The following is an 18,535-nucleotide window of genomic DNA, read 5'->3' as shown; positions in this document are numbered from 1 at the left end:
TTCATCCAAAGTAACAATTTAAACATCAAAGCAACCAGGCAGAAAACATCAATAAGCCTAACCACCAAATTGCAACAAAAAAAAAGCAATCTGCAACACAGTGTTGACCAAATTGCAATATTTATGGTAATTATACGTATGTTGGTGGATTCAGCAAACAACCTGTCTGAATCTTCACATTTTTTGTCAATTGAAAGTCATCAGGGAAGAGCTGATCCAGTCTGGGATAAAATCTCCTACAAGTTCCAAAACTCAAGGATTTGACTGGGTTTAAACTTTAAGCAGTCTGCCTTTTGCAAGGAGTCGCAAAACTTAGAAGCAGCTATGAAAGATATCCTTCTAAACTGGAGCAGCTTGTAGATAGTGGGTATTTACTTGATTTCCCACCAAGAGCACTTCAGATATTAGACAGAAAGATAAAGAGAGATCTTCTGGAGATCTTCGAATCTGATGTGGTCTAGCAAGGAAGGGTCAAACTATTTTTATGGTTTGACTCAGAATGTATGTTTAGTTGCAGGACACATTGGATGAAGGAAGGGAAGGGAAGATAGAGGGAGGGAGAAAGAATGGAGGGAGGAGAATATGAAGGGTGGAGGGAGAAAAAAGGAAGAGAGGGAAGGAGGCAAGGAAAGGGAGAGGAAAGAAAAGTAGGGAAGGAAGGATGGAAGGAAGGAGGTATTTGGTAAAGTGAAAGGCAGGGAAGGAGAAGGAAGGAGGTATTTGGTAAAAGAGTGAGAGGTAGGAGAGGAAGGAAGGCATGAAGGATGGAAGGAAGGTATTTGGTAAAAGAGTGAAAAGCAGGAGAGGAAGGAAGGAGGGAAAGAAGGAGGTATTTGGTAAAAGTGAAAGGCAGGGAAGGGAGAAAGGAAGAAAGTTTGAAAGAGGAAGGAAAGAAGTTCTGCAAAGTATGTTAAATGGATTACATCCAAGTCATCTTGTTTATTCTGGCAAGTGATTTAAAAAAAAGAAAAGTCAAACACAAACAACAACTGAAGTTGGCTGCTGAATGCTGAAATCAAGTGACAATCTACCAGTGGCAATCTGTCTATTTAAATGTGTGAATGTATTGCTTCTTTTAAAACTTCTTTTTCCTCCGCTAATTTTAAACAAAGAGCCTTTACTACAAATCCAAGGTGACACGGGATTACGGGGCGATGAAATGGAAGGTTTTTCAGTCCTTGGTAATGCTCAATCATTAAATTCAACGCTCAAATCTTACTTGTGGTATGAGTCCCCATACTTGGCTATGGGGCTAGTCCCAGAGAAGAGAGAAGACAATTGTCTAAAGAACCAACATGGCCAATTGGCTTATCTTATTCAGGTCAACATGGTACAGGTGGAATTTATGGACAAATATAGACTAGTCCTTCCATAGCTGCAATTTTCTAAGATGGCAGCCTCCCAAGTATGAATATACAAAAGGACTTGTGATTTGGGTGCTGAACACTTAAACAATGATAAGATTTGGGAAGCTAAGAAGCCATGAAAATTATTTCAGGTTTTTTAGTGCTTGAATCAGAGGTGGTATTCAGCCGGTTCTGACCAGTTCTGGAGAACCGGTAGCGGGGAAGAAAGAGAACCTGTAAATACCACCTCTGATTGGCATGACTCCCATCTATTCTCTGCCTCCTGAGTCCCAGGTGATTGGGAGAAAATGGGGATTTTGCAGTATCCTTCCCCTGGAGTGGGGAGGAAATGGAGATTTTATGGTATCCTAATCCTGGAGTGGGGAGGAATGAAGATTTTATGGTATCCTTCCCCTGGAGTGGGGATGGAATGGAGATTTTATGGTATCCTAATCCTGGAGTGGGGAGGAATGGAGATTTTATGGTATCCTAATCCTGGAGTGGGGAGGGAATGAAGATTTTATGGTATCCTTATCCTGGAGTGGGGAGGGAATGAAGATTTTATGGTATCCTTATCCTGGAGTGGGGAGGAAATGGAGATTTTATGGTATCCTTCCCCTGGAGTGGGGAGGAATGGAGATTTTATGGTATCCTAATCCTGGAGTGGGGAGGGAATGAAGATTTTATGGTATCCTTATCCTGGAGTGGGGAGGAAATGGAGATTTTATGGTATCCTAATCCTGGAGTGGGGAGGAAATGGAGATTTTATGGTATCCTTCCCCTGGAGTGGGGATGGAATGGAGATTTTATGGTATCCTAATCCTGGAGTGGGGAGGAATGGAGATTTTATGGTATCCTAATCCTGGAGTGGGGAGGGAATGAAGATTTTATGGTATCCTTATCCTGGAATGGAGAGGGAATGGAGATTTCACAGTATCCTTCCCCTGGAGCGGGGAGGGAATGGAGATTTCACAGTATTCTTCCCCTGGAGTGGGGTGGGAATAGAGATTTTGCAGTATCCTTCCCGTGGAGTAGGGAGGAAATGGAGATTTTGCAGTACCTTCCCCTGCCATGCCCACTAAGCCACCCCCACAGAACCGGTAGTAAACAAATTTGAATCCCACCACTGGGTTTAAATGTTGCCTTGGGTATGAACTCCATTGGAAAAATCTGAATTGTTGCGTCTCAAAGGTGCTTTTTTAAGAAGCAACTGAACTCTCTTTGTTTCCCTTGAAAACGTTTCTCTTCCGAAGAACTGAAGAAGCTTCTTGGATGAGAAGCGAAACGTCTTCAAAGGAAAACCAAGGAAGTCCAGTTGCCTCTTGAAAAAGCACCTTTGGGACAACCACGACCTGGAGGATGGAGAATCTCCATAGATATTGCACGAATCAATTGTGTCACTTCAGAAAGAACTATTACATTATTGTAAAGTTGAAGAAGTTACTAAACCCTGGCAAGATTCAAGCAGAGGGATGCACTGATCACTCTGTTAAATTTCTGGGACGTCGTTGTTATCCCACAAATATATATTTCTGTGATTTTTATGGATACCATGGAGTTTGCCCCAGGGTTTTCCAGATCTTCTCTTTTGTCATTTAATTAGAACATTAATTCCAATGCTTACTAATGTTGAGATAATAAAAACCAGTGTTCATGTCGCTTTCCTGAAGCCTTCATATCTCTCTCCCACCTCCCCAATTGGATGTTTTCAGAAGTGCATCGGCCTAAACGATCCACTTAAAAATTCTCTTCCAAAGAGGTGACAGAAAATTAGCGAGGCGGGAATTGTTTCAGGGAAATAATCTGATCATTTCTTCATTAAAATTCTGTTAGGTTTCCAATAAAGGAAGGCAGCTTCAGAACCCGAGACAATTAAAACTTACACTGGGAAGATTTTAAAAAGGCCAAAATTGCGCACAGCTCCAGGTGGTTTATTATTATTATTTTTTTAAAAATTACCACTCTACTCTTCCTTCAAAGCTTTAAAAAAAATTTTTTTTTAAAGTAGCATTTCTTTTCAAGCTGTTTGGAAGTGGCTATCATGGCAATGATTTGAAGGTATCATCCCTGTGTGTTTGGATTTTTGGTTTACATTGTGTAAAGAGGCTCAGCTAATTAGCTTTAGTTAATTGCTCTGTGTGTCTTTAATGGGGCTTAGCTCTTCCTTTCGCACATCGACAATCCGCTTAGCCTGTTCATAAATATTAACGGAAGCTGGATTGGGTGGAAAGAAAAATAGAGGGCATTGTCCTTCCCAGAGTCATTACGGTGGTTGGAGCTATGGCCAAATTGATAAGAATAGAATAGAATATGAATATGAAAGAATACGAATAAAATATGAATAAGAAAGAATATGAATAGAATATGAATAGAACAGAATTAATAGAATAGAAATAAGAAAGAATAGAATAGAAAAGAAAAGAATACAAATAGAATATGAATATGAATAGAATAGAAAAGAATATGAATAGAATGTGAATAGAATGTGAATAGAACAGAATAGAATAGAATAGAAAAGAATATGAATGGAATATGAATATGAATAGAACAGAATAGAATAGAAATAGAATAGAATATGAATAGAACAGAATAGAATAGAATAGAAAAGAATATGAATGGAATATGAATATGAATAGAACAGAATAGAATAGAAATAGAATAGAATATGAATAGAATAGAATAGAAGTCTTTATTGGCCAAGTGTGGTTGGACACACAAGGAATTTGTCTTTGATGCAGATGCTCTCACTGTACATAAAGAAAAATAAAATAGAATACATTCATCAAGAATCATAAGATACAACACTCAGCAATGGTCATAGGTTACTAATAAACAATCACATCATACTAGGAAACAAATAAAACAAATCAAAATGTAAAGATACAAGTAACATGGTTATAATCATAAGTGGGAAGAGATTAGGTACTAGGAAGGAAGAGAAGAATAATAGTAATACAGTCTTAGTAAACTGTTGGATTAATTGTTCTGTCAGGAAATTTCTCCTCAGTTCTAAGTTGCTTCCTTCTTTGATTAGTTTCCATTCATTGCTTCTTGTTCTACCCTCAGGTGCCTTGGAGAATAGTTTGAGTCCTTCTTTCTATTAAACTAGACATACCCAGTTCCTGCAACCGTTCTTCCTATGTTTTAGCCTCCAGTCCCCTAATCCTCTTTGTGGCTCTTCTCTGCACTCTTTCTAGAGTCTCCACATCTTTTCTACATCGTGGTGACCAAAACTGGATGCCGTATTCCAAGTGTGGCCTTACCAAGGCCTTATAAAGGGTTCACCGACAAAAGCGCGCCCGACAAAAGCACGGCAAGAAAACCACGAGTTCTAAACCACGCTGACGAATGAGCGCAGAAGCGCGCCGACAACAGCATGCTGACAGAAGCGCGCTCTAAACCTAACCCTAAACCTAACCCTGAACCTAACCCTGAACCTAACCCTTACCTTAACTTAAATCACACTTCTGTCGGCGCGCTGTTGTCGGCGTGTTGATGACGTCACAGTTTTCGCACCACGGTTTCCTTGGTGCGCTTTTGCCGTGCGCGCATTTGTCGGGTCACGCTTATAAAGTGGCATTAACACTTCAGCGGATCTTGATTCTATCCTTCTGTTCATGCAGCCTAGAACTAGAATTTTTATTATTATTATTATTATTTTGCAGGAATGTAAGTTCAGATGGCGCTGAAGCACGTCGGAGACTCCGGGAATGTGAAGGGTTGGTAGATGCTCTTCTCCATGCTTTGCAGTCGGCCGTCGGCAAAAAAGACACAGATAACAAGGTAACTTCTGGGTTGCATGTCCAAAATATGTAGCCCTATCTGTAGCCCTATCTATTTACAGGTTCTCCATCCCAGCCAGCTGGTCTTCATGCGTGCAACAGAACCCAGAAGTGCAGCTGGCCACCACACGGATGCGCCACGGCCAGCTGCTCTCTTCTGTGTTCTGGCGCTTTAGTGCACGTGCGCTCCAGTTTTGGCACTCGGTGCCGAAATAGCAATAGCAATAGCAATTAGACTTATATACCGCTTCATAGGGCTTTCAGCCCTCTCTAAGCGGTTTACAGAGTCAGCATATTGCCCCCACAGTCTGGGTCCTCATTTTACCCACCTCGGAAGGATGGAAGGCTGAGTCAACCCTGAGCCGGTGAGATTTGAACAGCCGAACTGCAGAACTGAAGTAGCCTGCATTTAACCACTGCGCCACATCGGCTCTTAGGTTAGCTATCACTGGTATAGAGCTTTGGGTCATTGGGTGCAATAATGCAATACGCGGGTGACATCCTCTTCCCCCACCCCCCGTGCCTCCCACTCCCATACGCATGTTCCGAGTCTCCTTCTTGAGCATGGAGTTGGATTGCCTGGTCTTCCAACTCTATTCTGATTGATGTCATTCTGCTCCGAGTTTTCCCGTAGAGCGTTTCTCCCAAAGTGTGAAGAATTGAGCCTCTGCACACAAGTCTCTCCCTTCAGCTGCTGAGTTCTTGGCAGTCGTTGTGTTGGAGGGTCTCACAGTTTGCGAATATGTGTATATGTTTCAGGAGGGAGGAGAAGACCGAGATGGGATAGATTCCAGCAAAGCTCCCACATGCAACGTAGAAGCTTTTGGCTGCTGTTCCCAGATTCTTGACAAGCCCACACAAATTAAACCGCGCTGTGGTCTTTCCCTTTTTCCCGTCTGCAAGTCATTAGCTGGAGGTGGAACCTGGGGGAGGATAGGCAGGGCTTCTCCGTCCCTGGTAGGTCTTCTGGCTGTGAGCTGTAGCACAGATAAATCTCAGATGCCTCTGGCAAAATATCCGTCCAGCTCCTTTGTCCATTGTAAATATTTTGCTTTGGGTAAGTTCTTGGTTTATTAAAAGCTTGAAGTCACTCATCCGTTGACCTGCTATGCTGGTTGCTCCACTGGAAAAGTTAGCAGAAATAGAATTTTTTTTGTAAATAGGATTGTTACCAAAAAATATGGATCCGATATGGAAAAGCTGTTACAAATACAATTTTGTGTTTTGTCTTTTCAATGTTGGAAAATTTTAATAAATACTATTTTTAAAAAAGGGAAAAGTTAGCAGGGAATGAAAAAGAACCATCGCTGGCTTGGAACAATGGATGGTTCACAGCCAACCAGGGTAGAAAACCTGGCTTAGGAGAATACGGATCGTCCTTGACTTACAACCACAATTGGGACCAGAATGTCCATCACTAAGTGATTTTGGTCATTAAGTGAGTCAGCCCTGAAGTTATAAATTTCATCATCATCATCTCCTATTTATGACCCCATAATCCCTTGTGGGGTGGAGTCTTGGGCAACTGAATGGAGCTTAGTGTTTACTGGCCGGATGCCCTTCCCTGTCTCCAATGTGGAGTTATATCCAGCAGATACATTCTCATTGCGCCCAGAGAGAGAAATATCTGCCTCTACCTATGATCTGCCTCTACCTAGGATCGAACTTGCAGGCTCCTGAACTGTGAGTTGGGAGCTCCACCTCTAGGCCACCGCACCAGGGGTGGGTTGCTCCTGGCATTACTGTCGGTTCGGTGCGCACAAAAATTTTATAATGCGGTGCGCTCATCCTCTATAATTTCTACTCCTTTTATTTATCCATTGATAAAGCACATCCTGTGTTGAAAAAACAGTCTTGTTTCTTCCTTATCTTTTTTTATTAATGTCAATCTATCCATCTCTGCTCAGTCTACTATTTTTCTAATTATACTTTCATAGGTAGGTGTAGCCTCCTTTTTTCCAATATTGTGCGAATACAATTCTCGCTGCTGTCAGCCCATGTATTATTAAGCATATAGTGCCTTTGTTATGGTTTTCTGGTAGTGTACGTAACGAAAATTATTTCTGGCTTTAAGTCTTACGTGTCTTCCGTCTTCTTTTTTCCCGGGAAACCACTTTGCTTCAGTCGGTGGAGAATTGTGTCTGCATCATGAGGAATCTCTCCTACCACGTCCACAAAGAAATTCCAGGCGCCGATAAGTTCCGGGAATTAGAAAATAACCAGCTGGGAAGTTTTGGAGGAACTCATAAGAAAAAGAAAGACGACGCGGGCTGCTTCGGTGGGAAAAAAGCCAAAGGTATGGGTTGTCCTAATACCTTGGGCGTGACGAAGAAGGTTACACCCATTCTGCAATCCGATTGCAATGCTGGTTGAGCCTTAACCAGACTTTCCCCCCTCCCCACAATATGGTGGTCTCCAGTTGCCTTGGACCTCCAAGTCCCAGAATTCCAAGCGAGCTAGCCTGATGCGGGATGCCCTGTGTTGCATTTCGTTAGCCCTCCAGATGCTTCGATTGGTACATTGCACTCAATCTGTAATCTCCTTGCAACACTGGTTGATTCTAAACCAGCTTCCCCCCCCCCCCAATATGGTTCCCTCCAGTTGCCTTGGGCCTCCAAGGCCCAGAATTCCAAGCCTGATCAGGGATGCCGTGTGTTGCATTTCGCTAATGTCTTAGAAGCCACCATTTTCCTGTTCCCAACAGGCACCGCAAGCCATGAGCAGCGAGATTTTAATGACCGATCTCACAGAACCTCTGTAGCTCAGGGCTGAACAGTGGCGCTCTCTGAGTGCGATGGTTCGCTTGCAGACGTTTCATGAGCCGGCTAAGTAAGGGATGAGCAGAAGTAATCCAATCTTCAGGCATTTTCCTGCACCTGCTTTGCGACATGTGTCCTGTGGGACAATACAGGATGGGAGATGCGTCTGTACGCCGAGTCAGGGTCCTTTCCTGGAATGTCATTTTAAGTTAATCTGCGCTGAACCAGGCCAGCGCGTGGCTTATCCCGAACGTGTAATACGATGCAGGTTGTGCGGTATCGGATCCCAGCGAATGTGTGGTCTTTGATAACCTCACACCTTTCTGGACAGCTGCTCGGCTCTTCGGACCGGGAAGTCTTTAGCAATGATCTCGGTTGACGTGCAAATGCAGATACCCGATTGCCCATTGTTCGTCAAGAGAGAATGTGAGGGTATTCAGATTAGGAGAGGAGAGGATAGAGGACAGGACAGGGAAGGGAAGGGCAGGAAGGGCAGGATAAGATATAGGATAGGATAAGGACAGGATAAGATGTAGGACAGGACAGGATAACATATAGGACAGGACAGGTTAAGATACAGGACAGGACAGGATAAGATATAGGACAGGACAGGATAAGATAAGATACAGGACAGGACAGGATAAGATATAGGACAGGACAGGATAAGATATAGGACAGGATAAGATATAGGACAGGACAGGATAAGATACAGGACAGGATAAGATACAGGACAGGATAACATATAGGACAGGACAGGATAAGATACAGGACAGGACAGGATAAGATATAGGACAGGATAAGATAAGATACAGGACAGGACAGGATAAGATATAGGACAGGACAGGATAAGATATAGGACAGGACAGGTTAAGATACAGGACAGGACAGGATAAGATATAGGACAGGACAGGATAAGATAAGATACAGGACAGGACAGGATAAGATATAGGACAGGACAGGATAAGATATAGGACAGGATAAGATATAGGACAGGACAGGATAAGATACAGGACAGGATAAGATACAGGACAGGATAACATATAGGACAGGACAGGATAAGATACAGGACAGGACAGGATAACATATAGGACAGGACAGGTTAAGGGACAGGACAGGATAGAATGACCTATGTTAGTGCTGGTTGACTCCATAAATTTGTTTAATAAATGAATAAAAATAAAGAGAGTAGAATAGAATTAGAGCAGAGCAGAATAGAGAAACAGAAGTTAGAAGTACTATCACTGATGACGTTACCTAGTTTGGTCATTGAAACATCTGCAAGAAAACCACCAAGCTCACAGAAGGATCTCCTTCCCAATCTCATTTGTGTCAGAGATAACTCTTTTGTTCCCTCCCAAGAGAAGACACACACTTTGGGATGTTCAGACCAAGCAAACTCCAGAAGGAGAGCTGGAGGGCCTGAGCATCTTTCTGGGAAGTGGGGGGGAGCTGTGGTGCCCTTCCCATCTCAAAAACGTCAGAGATTTCGCTTGTCTCCGCTCCCAGGTTTAAACCTCGCTTTGCAAAAGTTCTTGTCTGATTTTTCCTTTTGGTTTAGTCCTTCCTTTTGAAAACGTTTTGTTTGTTTTCATTTTCACCCCCTTGGGCTGCTTTTCTGGTTATTAGAGGAATGGTTCAACCAAGGTGAGTTTCTTCTTCCTTCTCTTGTCTTCCTGTCCACATTTCTGTTCTTTTCTCTCTCTTTTTTTTTTCTTCCTCCACTGGGCCAGATTTCTCTCTTCTTCCTCCCTTCAACATAAGGATGAAAGCTGGGAGAAATAAAGGTTGGGTCTCTTGCTTTGCTTTCCCCTGGGTGCATGTCTCATTCTTCATTTTATTCTTATTTTTCATATCCTGCTTGTTTTCTCCATGGCTAGGAAATGCAAGAGGCTGGGATGAATTTGGGTTGATTTTCAGGGGAAGAAAGAGCCAGTTTCAGAAGAGATGGACCCAGCCAAAAATGTGACAAGATGTTTCCTCCTCCACCCCGCCCTCCTCCTCCTCTTTCTTCAATATGAGAAGAATTCTCCCTTTCCATTTCTGTTCTCTATTATAAAACTTTCTTCTTCTTCTTCTTCTTCTTCTTCTTCTTCTTCTTCTTCTTCTTCTTCTTCTTCTTCTTCTTCTTCCTCCTCTTCCTCTTCCTCTTCTTCCTTCTTCTTTTTCTTTTTCTTCTTCTCCTTCTCCTCCACCTCCTCCTCCTCCTCCTCCTCCTCCTCCTCCTCCTCCTCCTCCTCCTCCTCCTCCTCCTCCTCCTCCTCCTCCTCCTCCTCCTCCTTTCATGACTGGCCCATGCCCATTCTTACAGCAGTTCCCATTGAGTGACAGGTTAGGTAGGTCATTGTTCCTAATCACTTTGTGCAACCTTCTCGCTGGAGCTGAGCATGTGACCTACCGTTTCCTCTGCCTTTTTGCACAATCTACACTTCAAATCATTTTTATTATTACTATTATTAACCTTGTTGATTTGCGAGTGGGGAAGTGGAGAGGGGAATCAAGATTAGCCTTCCCTTCCAACGGCTGTTGTTTCCTTATGGCAATCTTCCAACCCCGCCAAGCTGGCTTTTGAAGAAGTTTTTAAAGGTTGTTCACGAAACGCATTGAACAAAACAAAAAAATTCCTAGCGAGAATTTTCCCTGAGGTATACATTTCTGAGCGCTGGAGATAAAAAACTGCTGAACCATTTAAAAGCTGCTTTGTATTGGTAATACGCCTGAATTCGTGGAACCTCAGGAAGGGTATTTTTTTTTAAGTTTATTTATTTATTTTTACTTATTTCCCTTGCTGAGATTTTTTTTTCCCTCCTGGTAAGTTTTTTTAAAAAAAGAAATGAGAAACGCAACCAAATCCTGCTGACCTTGTGTCTGTGGCTCACTCTGTTGCCTTGAGGTGCATAACTTTCTAAAGTTGAAAAAAAAAAACTGGATTTTCTTTCGGAATGACTTGTCACCTGTTCAGATTTGATAGGGAATGTTGTGGCCCACCGGTGCCATTGTATCTGGCAGCAGATTCGGACAATGACGAGGTTGGGGAGGAACATGGGCCACTCCTTGGGGGTTGAGGAAAGCTCAGACCAGACAGCAGTGAGGCAGAAGAACAGCTGGAGCCTGTTCCCAGTGTGCGCATGTGCAGAGCTGCCAGAAGACAAGAACAACCAAGAAATCAGGGTCGACTTGGGAGTAAAGCCACACCTTGGCTCCTCCCATAGAAAACAAAAGAGGAGCGAATGGGGAGGGGGCTTTTGCAGGAATCAATTCCTTCAGTCGGTTCAAGAGTGGAAAGTTCTGTTTGTGACTATAAGAGACTCTGTGCTGGGTTTGCCTTGCCCTGTGTCTAGAAACTAGTTATCTGGCAGCGCTCCAAGTGAGATAAGGTGCGTGTGGATAAACATTCCTCTGAAAGACTGTTTGCTAAGCCTGGCTGACTGTGAATGAAAGGAGTTCCCAGTTGTGGAAATAAAAGAGGTTTTGCAGGGATCAAGACTTTGCTTCTTGCTTTCTAAGGAAGCCTGGGTCAGAACTAAATATTTAAATATTTTTATCGCGTTTTTATTGCACTTGGACTCTCGCTGACTTAGAGGCATGGAAAGAAATGAATTCCTCTTGTCAGACTTCTAGAAAATTCTAGAATCAGGCCAGATAGCTAGAATATGGTTGGCTTCTTTGCTTGTTTATATCCTGCCTTTATTATTTTTACAAATCACTCAGGCGGTGAATGCATCCTATACACCTTCCTCCTTCTATTTTCCCCACAGCAAAATCCCTGTGAGGTGGGTTGGGCTGAGGAAAACTGGCCCAAAGTCACTCAGCTGGTTTTAATGGCTAAGGCAGGACTAGAACTCCCAGTCTCCCGGTGATTGGCCCAAAGTCAATTCAAGGTTGTCTCGTCCTTCCGTCCTTCCGAGGTCGGTAAAATGAGGACCCAGATTGTTGGAGGCAAGAGGCTGACTCTGTAAACCGCTTAGAGAGGGCTGGAAAGTACCGTGATGTGGTACTGTATATAAGACTTATATACTAGTGTTAGTGCTATTGTCCTTCCTTCCTTCCTTCCTTCCGTCCTTCCTTCCTTCCTTCCTTCCTTCCTTCCTTCCTTCCTTCCTTCCTTCCTTCCTTCCTTCCTTCCTTCCTTCCTTCCTTCCCTCCCTCCCTCCCTCCCTCTCTCCCTGCCTGCCTGCCTGCACAGTGGTTAGATTGCAGAATTTCAGGCTATACCTTCTAACTGCTGGCTGCTTGCAATTTGGCAGTTCAAATCTCACCAGACTCAAAGTTGACTCAGCCTTCCATCCTTCCGAGGTTGGTAAAATGAGGACCCAGATTGTTGGGGGCAAGAGGCTGACTCTGTAAACCGCTTAGAGAGGGCTGGAAAGTACCGTGATGTGGTACTGTATATAAGACTTATATACTAGTGTTAGTGCTATTGTCCTTCCTTCCTTCCGTCCGTCCTTCCTTCCTTCCTTCCTTCCTTCCCTCCTTCCTTCCTTCCTTCCCTCCCTCCCTCTCTCCCTGCCTGCCTGCACAGTGGTTAGAGTGCAGAATTTCAGGCTATACCTTCTAACTGCTGGCTGCTTGCAATTTGGCAGTTCAAATCTCACCAGACTCAAAGTTGACTCAGCCTTCCGTCCTACGGAGGTTGGTAAAATGAGGACCCAGATTGTTGGAGGCAAGAGGCTGACTCTGTAAACCCCTTAGAGAGGGCTGGAAAGTACCGTGATGTGGTACTGTATATAAGACTTATATACTAGTGTTAGTGCTATTGTCCTTCCTTCCTTCCTTCCTTCCTTCCTTCCTTCCTTCCTTCCCTCCTTCCCTCCCTCCCTCTCTCCCTGCCTGCCTGCCTGCACAGTGGTTAGAGTGCAGAATTTCAGGCTATACCTGCTAACTGTTGGCTGCTTGCAATTTGGCAATTCGAATCTCACTAGTCAAGGTTGTCTCGTCCTTCCGTCCTTCCGAGGTGGGTAAAATGAGGACCCAGATTGTTGTGGGGTAAGAGGCTGACTCTGTAAACCCCTTAGAGTGGGCTGTAAAAGCACTGCAAATGGCATATAAATCTAAGTGCTGTTCACAACTACAGGATTCGCTTAACACCCACAGTGATTCGCTTAACAACTGTGCCAAAAAAAGGTCATCAAATGAATGCAACTCACTTAACAACAGAAATCCTGGCCCTGATTGCGGTCGGGCGTTGAGGACTACCTGTATGCCAGTCAATCATACTTCCCACCACTTGTTTGTCGTTTCTCCTCATTCATGAAAACCTCATTTGCATGTCCAGTAAATATATGTCCCAAGCTTCCATAGGGAGAAAACGCATGTACAGATAATGGGGGATTGGGGGGTGAGAAGGGACGTGATTTTAAGCTTTGCATTCAGTTTGTCCCAATTGGGGATGACATAGAAATGGGTTTTGGTTGATTACTGACCCCCCCAAATCATATTGATTCAGTCATTTCCTGTGTCTCCTGCTTAGGAAAGAAGAACGGGGATGTCGACCGGAACTTCGATACACTGGATTTACCTAAGCGATCCGAATCAGCAAAAGGTAATTCAGAAATCAGCAAAGAGTAAATTGTGCATCCGTAAGGAGTGTTGCAGAAGAGGAGGGTCATAACATCCAATTTCGTGGTTGCAAAAGGGACATTTACCTGGAAACAGGACCACTCACCAGAAAGAGCGGGCCACATTAATCAGAATAGAGCTGGAAGGGACCGTGGAGGTCTTCTAGTCCAACCCCCTGCTCAAGGAGCAGGAGGCCCTATACCAGAGGTGGGTTCCTACCGGTTCGGCCCAGTTTGGCCCAACCAGTAGTGGTATGGTGGCATGGGTCACTGGAACCAGTAGCCATACAGGCCAGTTCTCCGGTTGGTGCCATTGGGGCTGCCATCTTGTTTTTAAGTCTTGCAAATGCGCAGAACAATTTTAATTGAACTGTGCATGCCTGTGCATCCAGCACGCATAAAAGCAAACTGGCAGTCAAGCCGGCCAGAACCCATCCCTGCTCGATACCATTCCAGACAAGTGGCTGTGCAATCTCTTCTTAAAAACCTCCAGAGATGAAGCATCCACAACTTCTGGAGGCAAGTCGTTCAGAATAACTGAGTTGGAAGGGATCGTAGAGGTCTTCTAGTCCAACCCCCTCCTTGAGCAGGAGACCCTACACCATTTGAGACAAATGGTTGCCCAGCCTCTTCTTAAAAACCTCCAGAGATGAAGCGCTCACAACTTCTGGTGGCAAGCTGTTCCACTGATTAATTGTTCTCACTGTTAGGAAGCTTCTCCTTAATTCCAGGTTGCTTATCTCCTTGATTAGTTTCCATCCATTATTTCTTGTCTTGCCTTCTGGTGGTTTGGAAAATAAATTGATCCCCTCCTCTTTGTGGCAGCCCCTCAAATACTGGAATACTACTATCATGTCCCCCTCTAGTCCTTCTTTTCTCTAGACTACCCAGTACCTGCAACCGTTCCTCGTATGTTTTAGTCTCCAGGCCTTTAATCATCTTAGCTGCTCTTCTCTGCACTTTTTCCAAAGTCTCAACATCTTTTTTTGTAATGTGGTGACCAAAACTGGATGCAGCATTCCAGGTGTGGCCTTACTAGGGCTTTACAAAATAGGACTAACACTTCACTTGATTTTGATTCTATGCCTCCGTTTATACAACCAAGGATTCCATTGGCTTTTTTTGGTTGGCTCATGTTTAAGGGATCGTCCACCAGGACTCCAAGGTCTCTCTCACCGGCACTATTTTGAGCCTAATACAAGTAGACTGAGTTTTGTGGGCCGCTAGTAGAGCTAGCAGCAGACTCGGACAGTGAGGAGGTTGGGGAAGAACATGGGCCAGTCCTGGAGTCTGAGGAGGGCTCTGTGTTGGAGGCAGAGAGGGGGACAGGGCCATATGCCAGTTATCAACAGCCTTCAGACATCAGTGAGGCAGATGAACAGCTGGAGCCTGTTCCCAGTGTGCGCATGCGCAGAGTGGCCAGATGAAGGGAACAGCTAAAGAACAGGGGTTGACTTGGGAGTAAAGCCACAGGTGGACGATGAATGGCCCCTCCCAGAGGAAATAAAAGAGGAGCGAAAGGGGAGTGGAGTTTGCAGGAGACTATTACTTTGCTTAATTGGTTTGGAGACTCCTTGCCAAGTTTTGCAGATCTCGGCCTGGCAGCTCTCCAAGGGAGATCAGGTCTGTGACTGTAAATCCTCCCTCGAAAGACTTTGCTGGATGTGAATGAGCAGAATTCACAGTAAATTAATAAAAGGGGTTTTTGTTGGGACCAGGCTCTTGGGAAGACTGGGTAAGAATATTGAGGGGCACGGAGAAAGATACGAAGGTTGTTTTGAGGGGGGGAAACAGCCTTGGGGTTATTTTTTTCCTCACAGTAGTTGCAAAAATGTTTTACTTCTAGTTTATTTTTTATTTGGAAGTCCTTGGATGTCTTTTGAGCTGACCCGAGGGAATTGTTCCTGCCTACAGGGAAAAAACGGGAAATATGATACCGGTTGAATTTATATGCATCATGTCTGGATTTGAGGAAAAGTTGAAGCCATGGAGAATGTCTTTTTTAAAGATACACTTGAAAAGAAGCGAGTGAAAATATCTAGAAGAGTGGTGGGTTTGATGGATTGAAGGAAGAGGTGAATCCCCAGGAGGGATAGGGTATGTTCCAAAGGGGTAAGAGGCAACTCAGCTGTGATGTTATGCGTGAGAGAAAGAGGGTGAAGACAGCCTCTCCCTAACAGTTCCATGAGTATATTTTAGAGGCATATAGTTGAGTGTTTAGCCTGGCAAGATTCTGTCTATAGGTGGTAAACAATAACGAACTTAGCTTGGAAGAATCACCACCTGCCATTCTTGGTTTGGGTCCTGACCCATGGTGACTGAGGAATTCTGGGAATTGAAGTCCGCACACAATATGATGGAATATAGTGAGGAAGTGGATTTCCAGGAGGGAGGAGCTGTTGTGGCCCACCAGCTGCCAGCAGAGTTGGCAGCAGACTCGGATGGTGAGGAGATTGGGGAGGAACTTGTTCCAGTGCTGGAGTCTGGAGAAGGCTCTGATGGATAGAGCCAGGGCCGTCCGACATTTCCCAGCCACCGGAGAAGCAGCTGCCTTTGGAGGCTCTACATGGGGCAGCCCTTGAAGAGCATTCGGAAACTTCAGCTTGTCCAGAATGCAGCCACGTGAGCGATCGTGGGTGCACCTCAGTTCACCCACGTTACACCTATCCTCCGCGAGCTGCACTGGCTGCCTATTGGTCTTTGGATACGCTTCAAGGTGCTAGTCGTCACTTATAAAGCCCCTTCATGGTATTGGACCTGGGTACTTCAGAGACCGCCTGCTGCCAATTACCTCCACTAGACCGATTAGATCCCACAGATTAGGCCTCCTCCGAATTCCATCCACTGGCCAATGCCGATTGGCTACCACCCGGAGGAGGGCCTTCTCTGTGGCTGCTCTGGCCCTCTGGAACAAGCTCCCCGTGGAGATTCGGACCCTCACCACCCTCCAGGCTTTCCGCAAAGCCCTCAAAACCTGGCTGTTCCGACAGGCCTGGGGCTGATGAATTCCTGTCCCCGCTCGAATGGTGTAGCTGTTGATTTTTTTTTTTTTTTAATTCTTGTGTTGTGTTGTCCATTGCCTTTCTTTTTTCTGTTTGTTTCCCCCCCCCCCCCGCCCTGACTTGGTTTGTGAGCCGCCCTGAGTCCCTCTGGGAATAGGGCGGCATAGAAATACAATAAAATCGAAATCGAAAAATCGAGGCTGTTATGAGTGAGGAGGAAGAACAGCTGAGGCCTGTTCCAGATGCATGTGCAGAGCAGTTAGAAGAGGTGAGCAATGGAGGACAAGGAGTCGACTTGGGAAGCAAAGCACACGTGGCTGCTGAATGGTCCCTTGGGGGGAATAAATAGAAGGAAAGGGAGACAACAGATCGTATTTCTGGAGTTTTTGCTTCATGCATCAAAGACTGCTTGCCAGAACTTAATTTGCACCCTTTCAGCTGGGAGCTCACGGTTATCGCAAGGAACTGATAAGGTCTGTATTGCCATTAACTCCTTGAAGGACTCTTGCCTGGACTTTTTGATGGGTGAATGCAATTAATTCACAAGAGGTAAAGAAAGAGGGATTTTTTGTGTGGCAAGGAGTCTGTTTCTTGCTTCTGCTAAGGCTGGGTCAGAACAGGAGCTGCCTTCCAGAGGAATAAGGGACAAACTCCACCCAGATATTAAGTGTGAGAGAAAGAGGGTGAAGACAGTGCCTTCCTAATAGCTCCCTATATTGTAGATCAGTGTTTTTCAACCACTGTGCCGCGGCACACTAGTGTGCCGTGACATAGTGTAAGGTGTGCCGTGGGAAAATTACTTTATATATAGTCAATATACGCACAGAGTTAAATTTTTTAAACATTTTCTAATGGTGGTGTGCCTCATGATTTTTTTCATTAAAAAAGTGTGCCTTTGCACAAAAAAGGTTGAAAAACACTGTTGTAGATGCAGATAATTGAGTGTTCACTTCGGCATGATGTTGTCAAAAGGTATGAAAAAATGGAATAACTCAGCCTGAAAGAATCTTAGAGTGTCACTTTTTATTTTGAGCCTGATGGTTGGTTCGGGATATATTTCGTAATGTAGTGCTATAAAAAGATTTCTTCTATTTCTAATTGCTTCCCCCCCCCCCCCCCCACCTTGTAAATGTCTGTGTGGCTTCCTTAATTTATAATGTGTTGGCGGAATTTGTCCGTCAAACAAGAGAAGAATAAAATCATGGTTACTGATCTATTAATGGCAAGGCCAGCTCGGTGACATGGCGTTTTAATTCTTTTCGGATGAGATTAATTGCCAGCCCAGGCCGAGCCACATTGTCAAGACCGAAAAGGTCTAAATGAGGAAATGGATTTGATTTGAGTGATATCGTGGCCTGCTGTGTGTGTATGTTGGAAGCCAACCATTGTATATTAATTTTTTTTTCCACATTCAGGTGTACTTTAAGGCAGGATATTTTTTGAACAAATGGAAATAATAGAGGTAATCCTTCAAAGAATCTTTTGTGGAAAGGCTGAAATGAATAATGAAGGATTGTGCATTGTATCCGCTGCTTAGTTAAGATTGGTAAAAAAAAAATGCTCTGCTTGGGTCCTTCAAAAACGGTGAAGCTCTTGTTGTGGCCCGCCGGCAGCCAGCAGAGCTGGCAACAGAGTCAGACAGTGAGGAGGTTGGGGAGGAACACGGGCCAGTCCTGGGAGCTGAGGAAAGCTCAGACGAGGGCTGTGCGTCGGAGGCAGAGAGGGAGCTAGACAGCAGTGAGGCAGAGGAACAGCTGGAGCCTGTTCCCAGTGTGCGCATGCGCAGAGCTGCCAGAAGACAAGAAACAATTAAGAAAGCAGGGTTGACTCAAGAGTAAAGCCACACCTTGGAGGTGATTGGCCCCTCCCAGAGGAAGCAAATGGGGAGGGGGCTTTTGCAGGAAACAATTTGTTCCTTTGGTCATTTTGAAAGTAGAAAGTTCTGTTTGACTATAAGAGATTCTGTCCCAAGTATTGCTTTGCCCTGCATTTGGAAACTAGTTATCTGGCAGCTCTCCAAGCGAGATAAGGTTCGTGTTGATAAAAATTCCTCTGAAAGACTGTTTGCCAAGCCTTGCGTACTGTGAATGA

At 44.5% G+C, this 18,535-nt stretch overlaps 1 protein-coding gene across 8 annotated transcripts in view; it reads left to right on the top strand.

Moving 5' to 3' along the window:
• The window catches only part of ARVCF (ARVCF delta catenin family member), a 317,630-nt gene that overhangs the window by 259,949 nt on the left and 39,146 nt on the right, over nt 1–18,535 (top strand). For 4 of the 8 annotated variants that reach the window (XM_087705749.1, XM_087705748.1, XM_087705755.1 and 1 more), the window contains 4 exons: nt 5,012–5,129; nt 7,253–7,424; nt 9,618–9,671; nt 13,355–13,426. In XM_087705749.1, coding sequence (XP_087561875.1) covers nt 5,012–5,129; nt 7,253–7,424; nt 9,618–9,671; nt 13,355–13,426 — 416 coding nt within the window. Of the gene's footprint in view, nt 1–5,011; nt 5,130–7,252; nt 7,425–9,513; nt 9,532–9,617; nt 9,672–13,354; nt 13,427–18,535 lie in introns of all 8 variants that reach the window. The other 4 variants (XM_087705751.1, XM_087705750.1, XM_087705753.1 and 1 more) reach the window with 2 other exon arrangements.

Source organism: Thamnophis sirtalis, unplaced genomic scaffold (assembly GCF_051295495.1).
Source record: "Thamnophis sirtalis isolate CommonGarterSnake01/CBP01778 unplaced genomic scaffold, rThaSir2_p1.2 scaffold_2, whole genome shotgun sequence".
Classification (NCBI taxonomy): Eukaryota; Metazoa; Chordata; class Lepidosauria; order Squamata; family Natricidae; genus Thamnophis; species Thamnophis sirtalis.
This window is presented reverse-complemented; position numbering and strand designations above follow the sequence as displayed.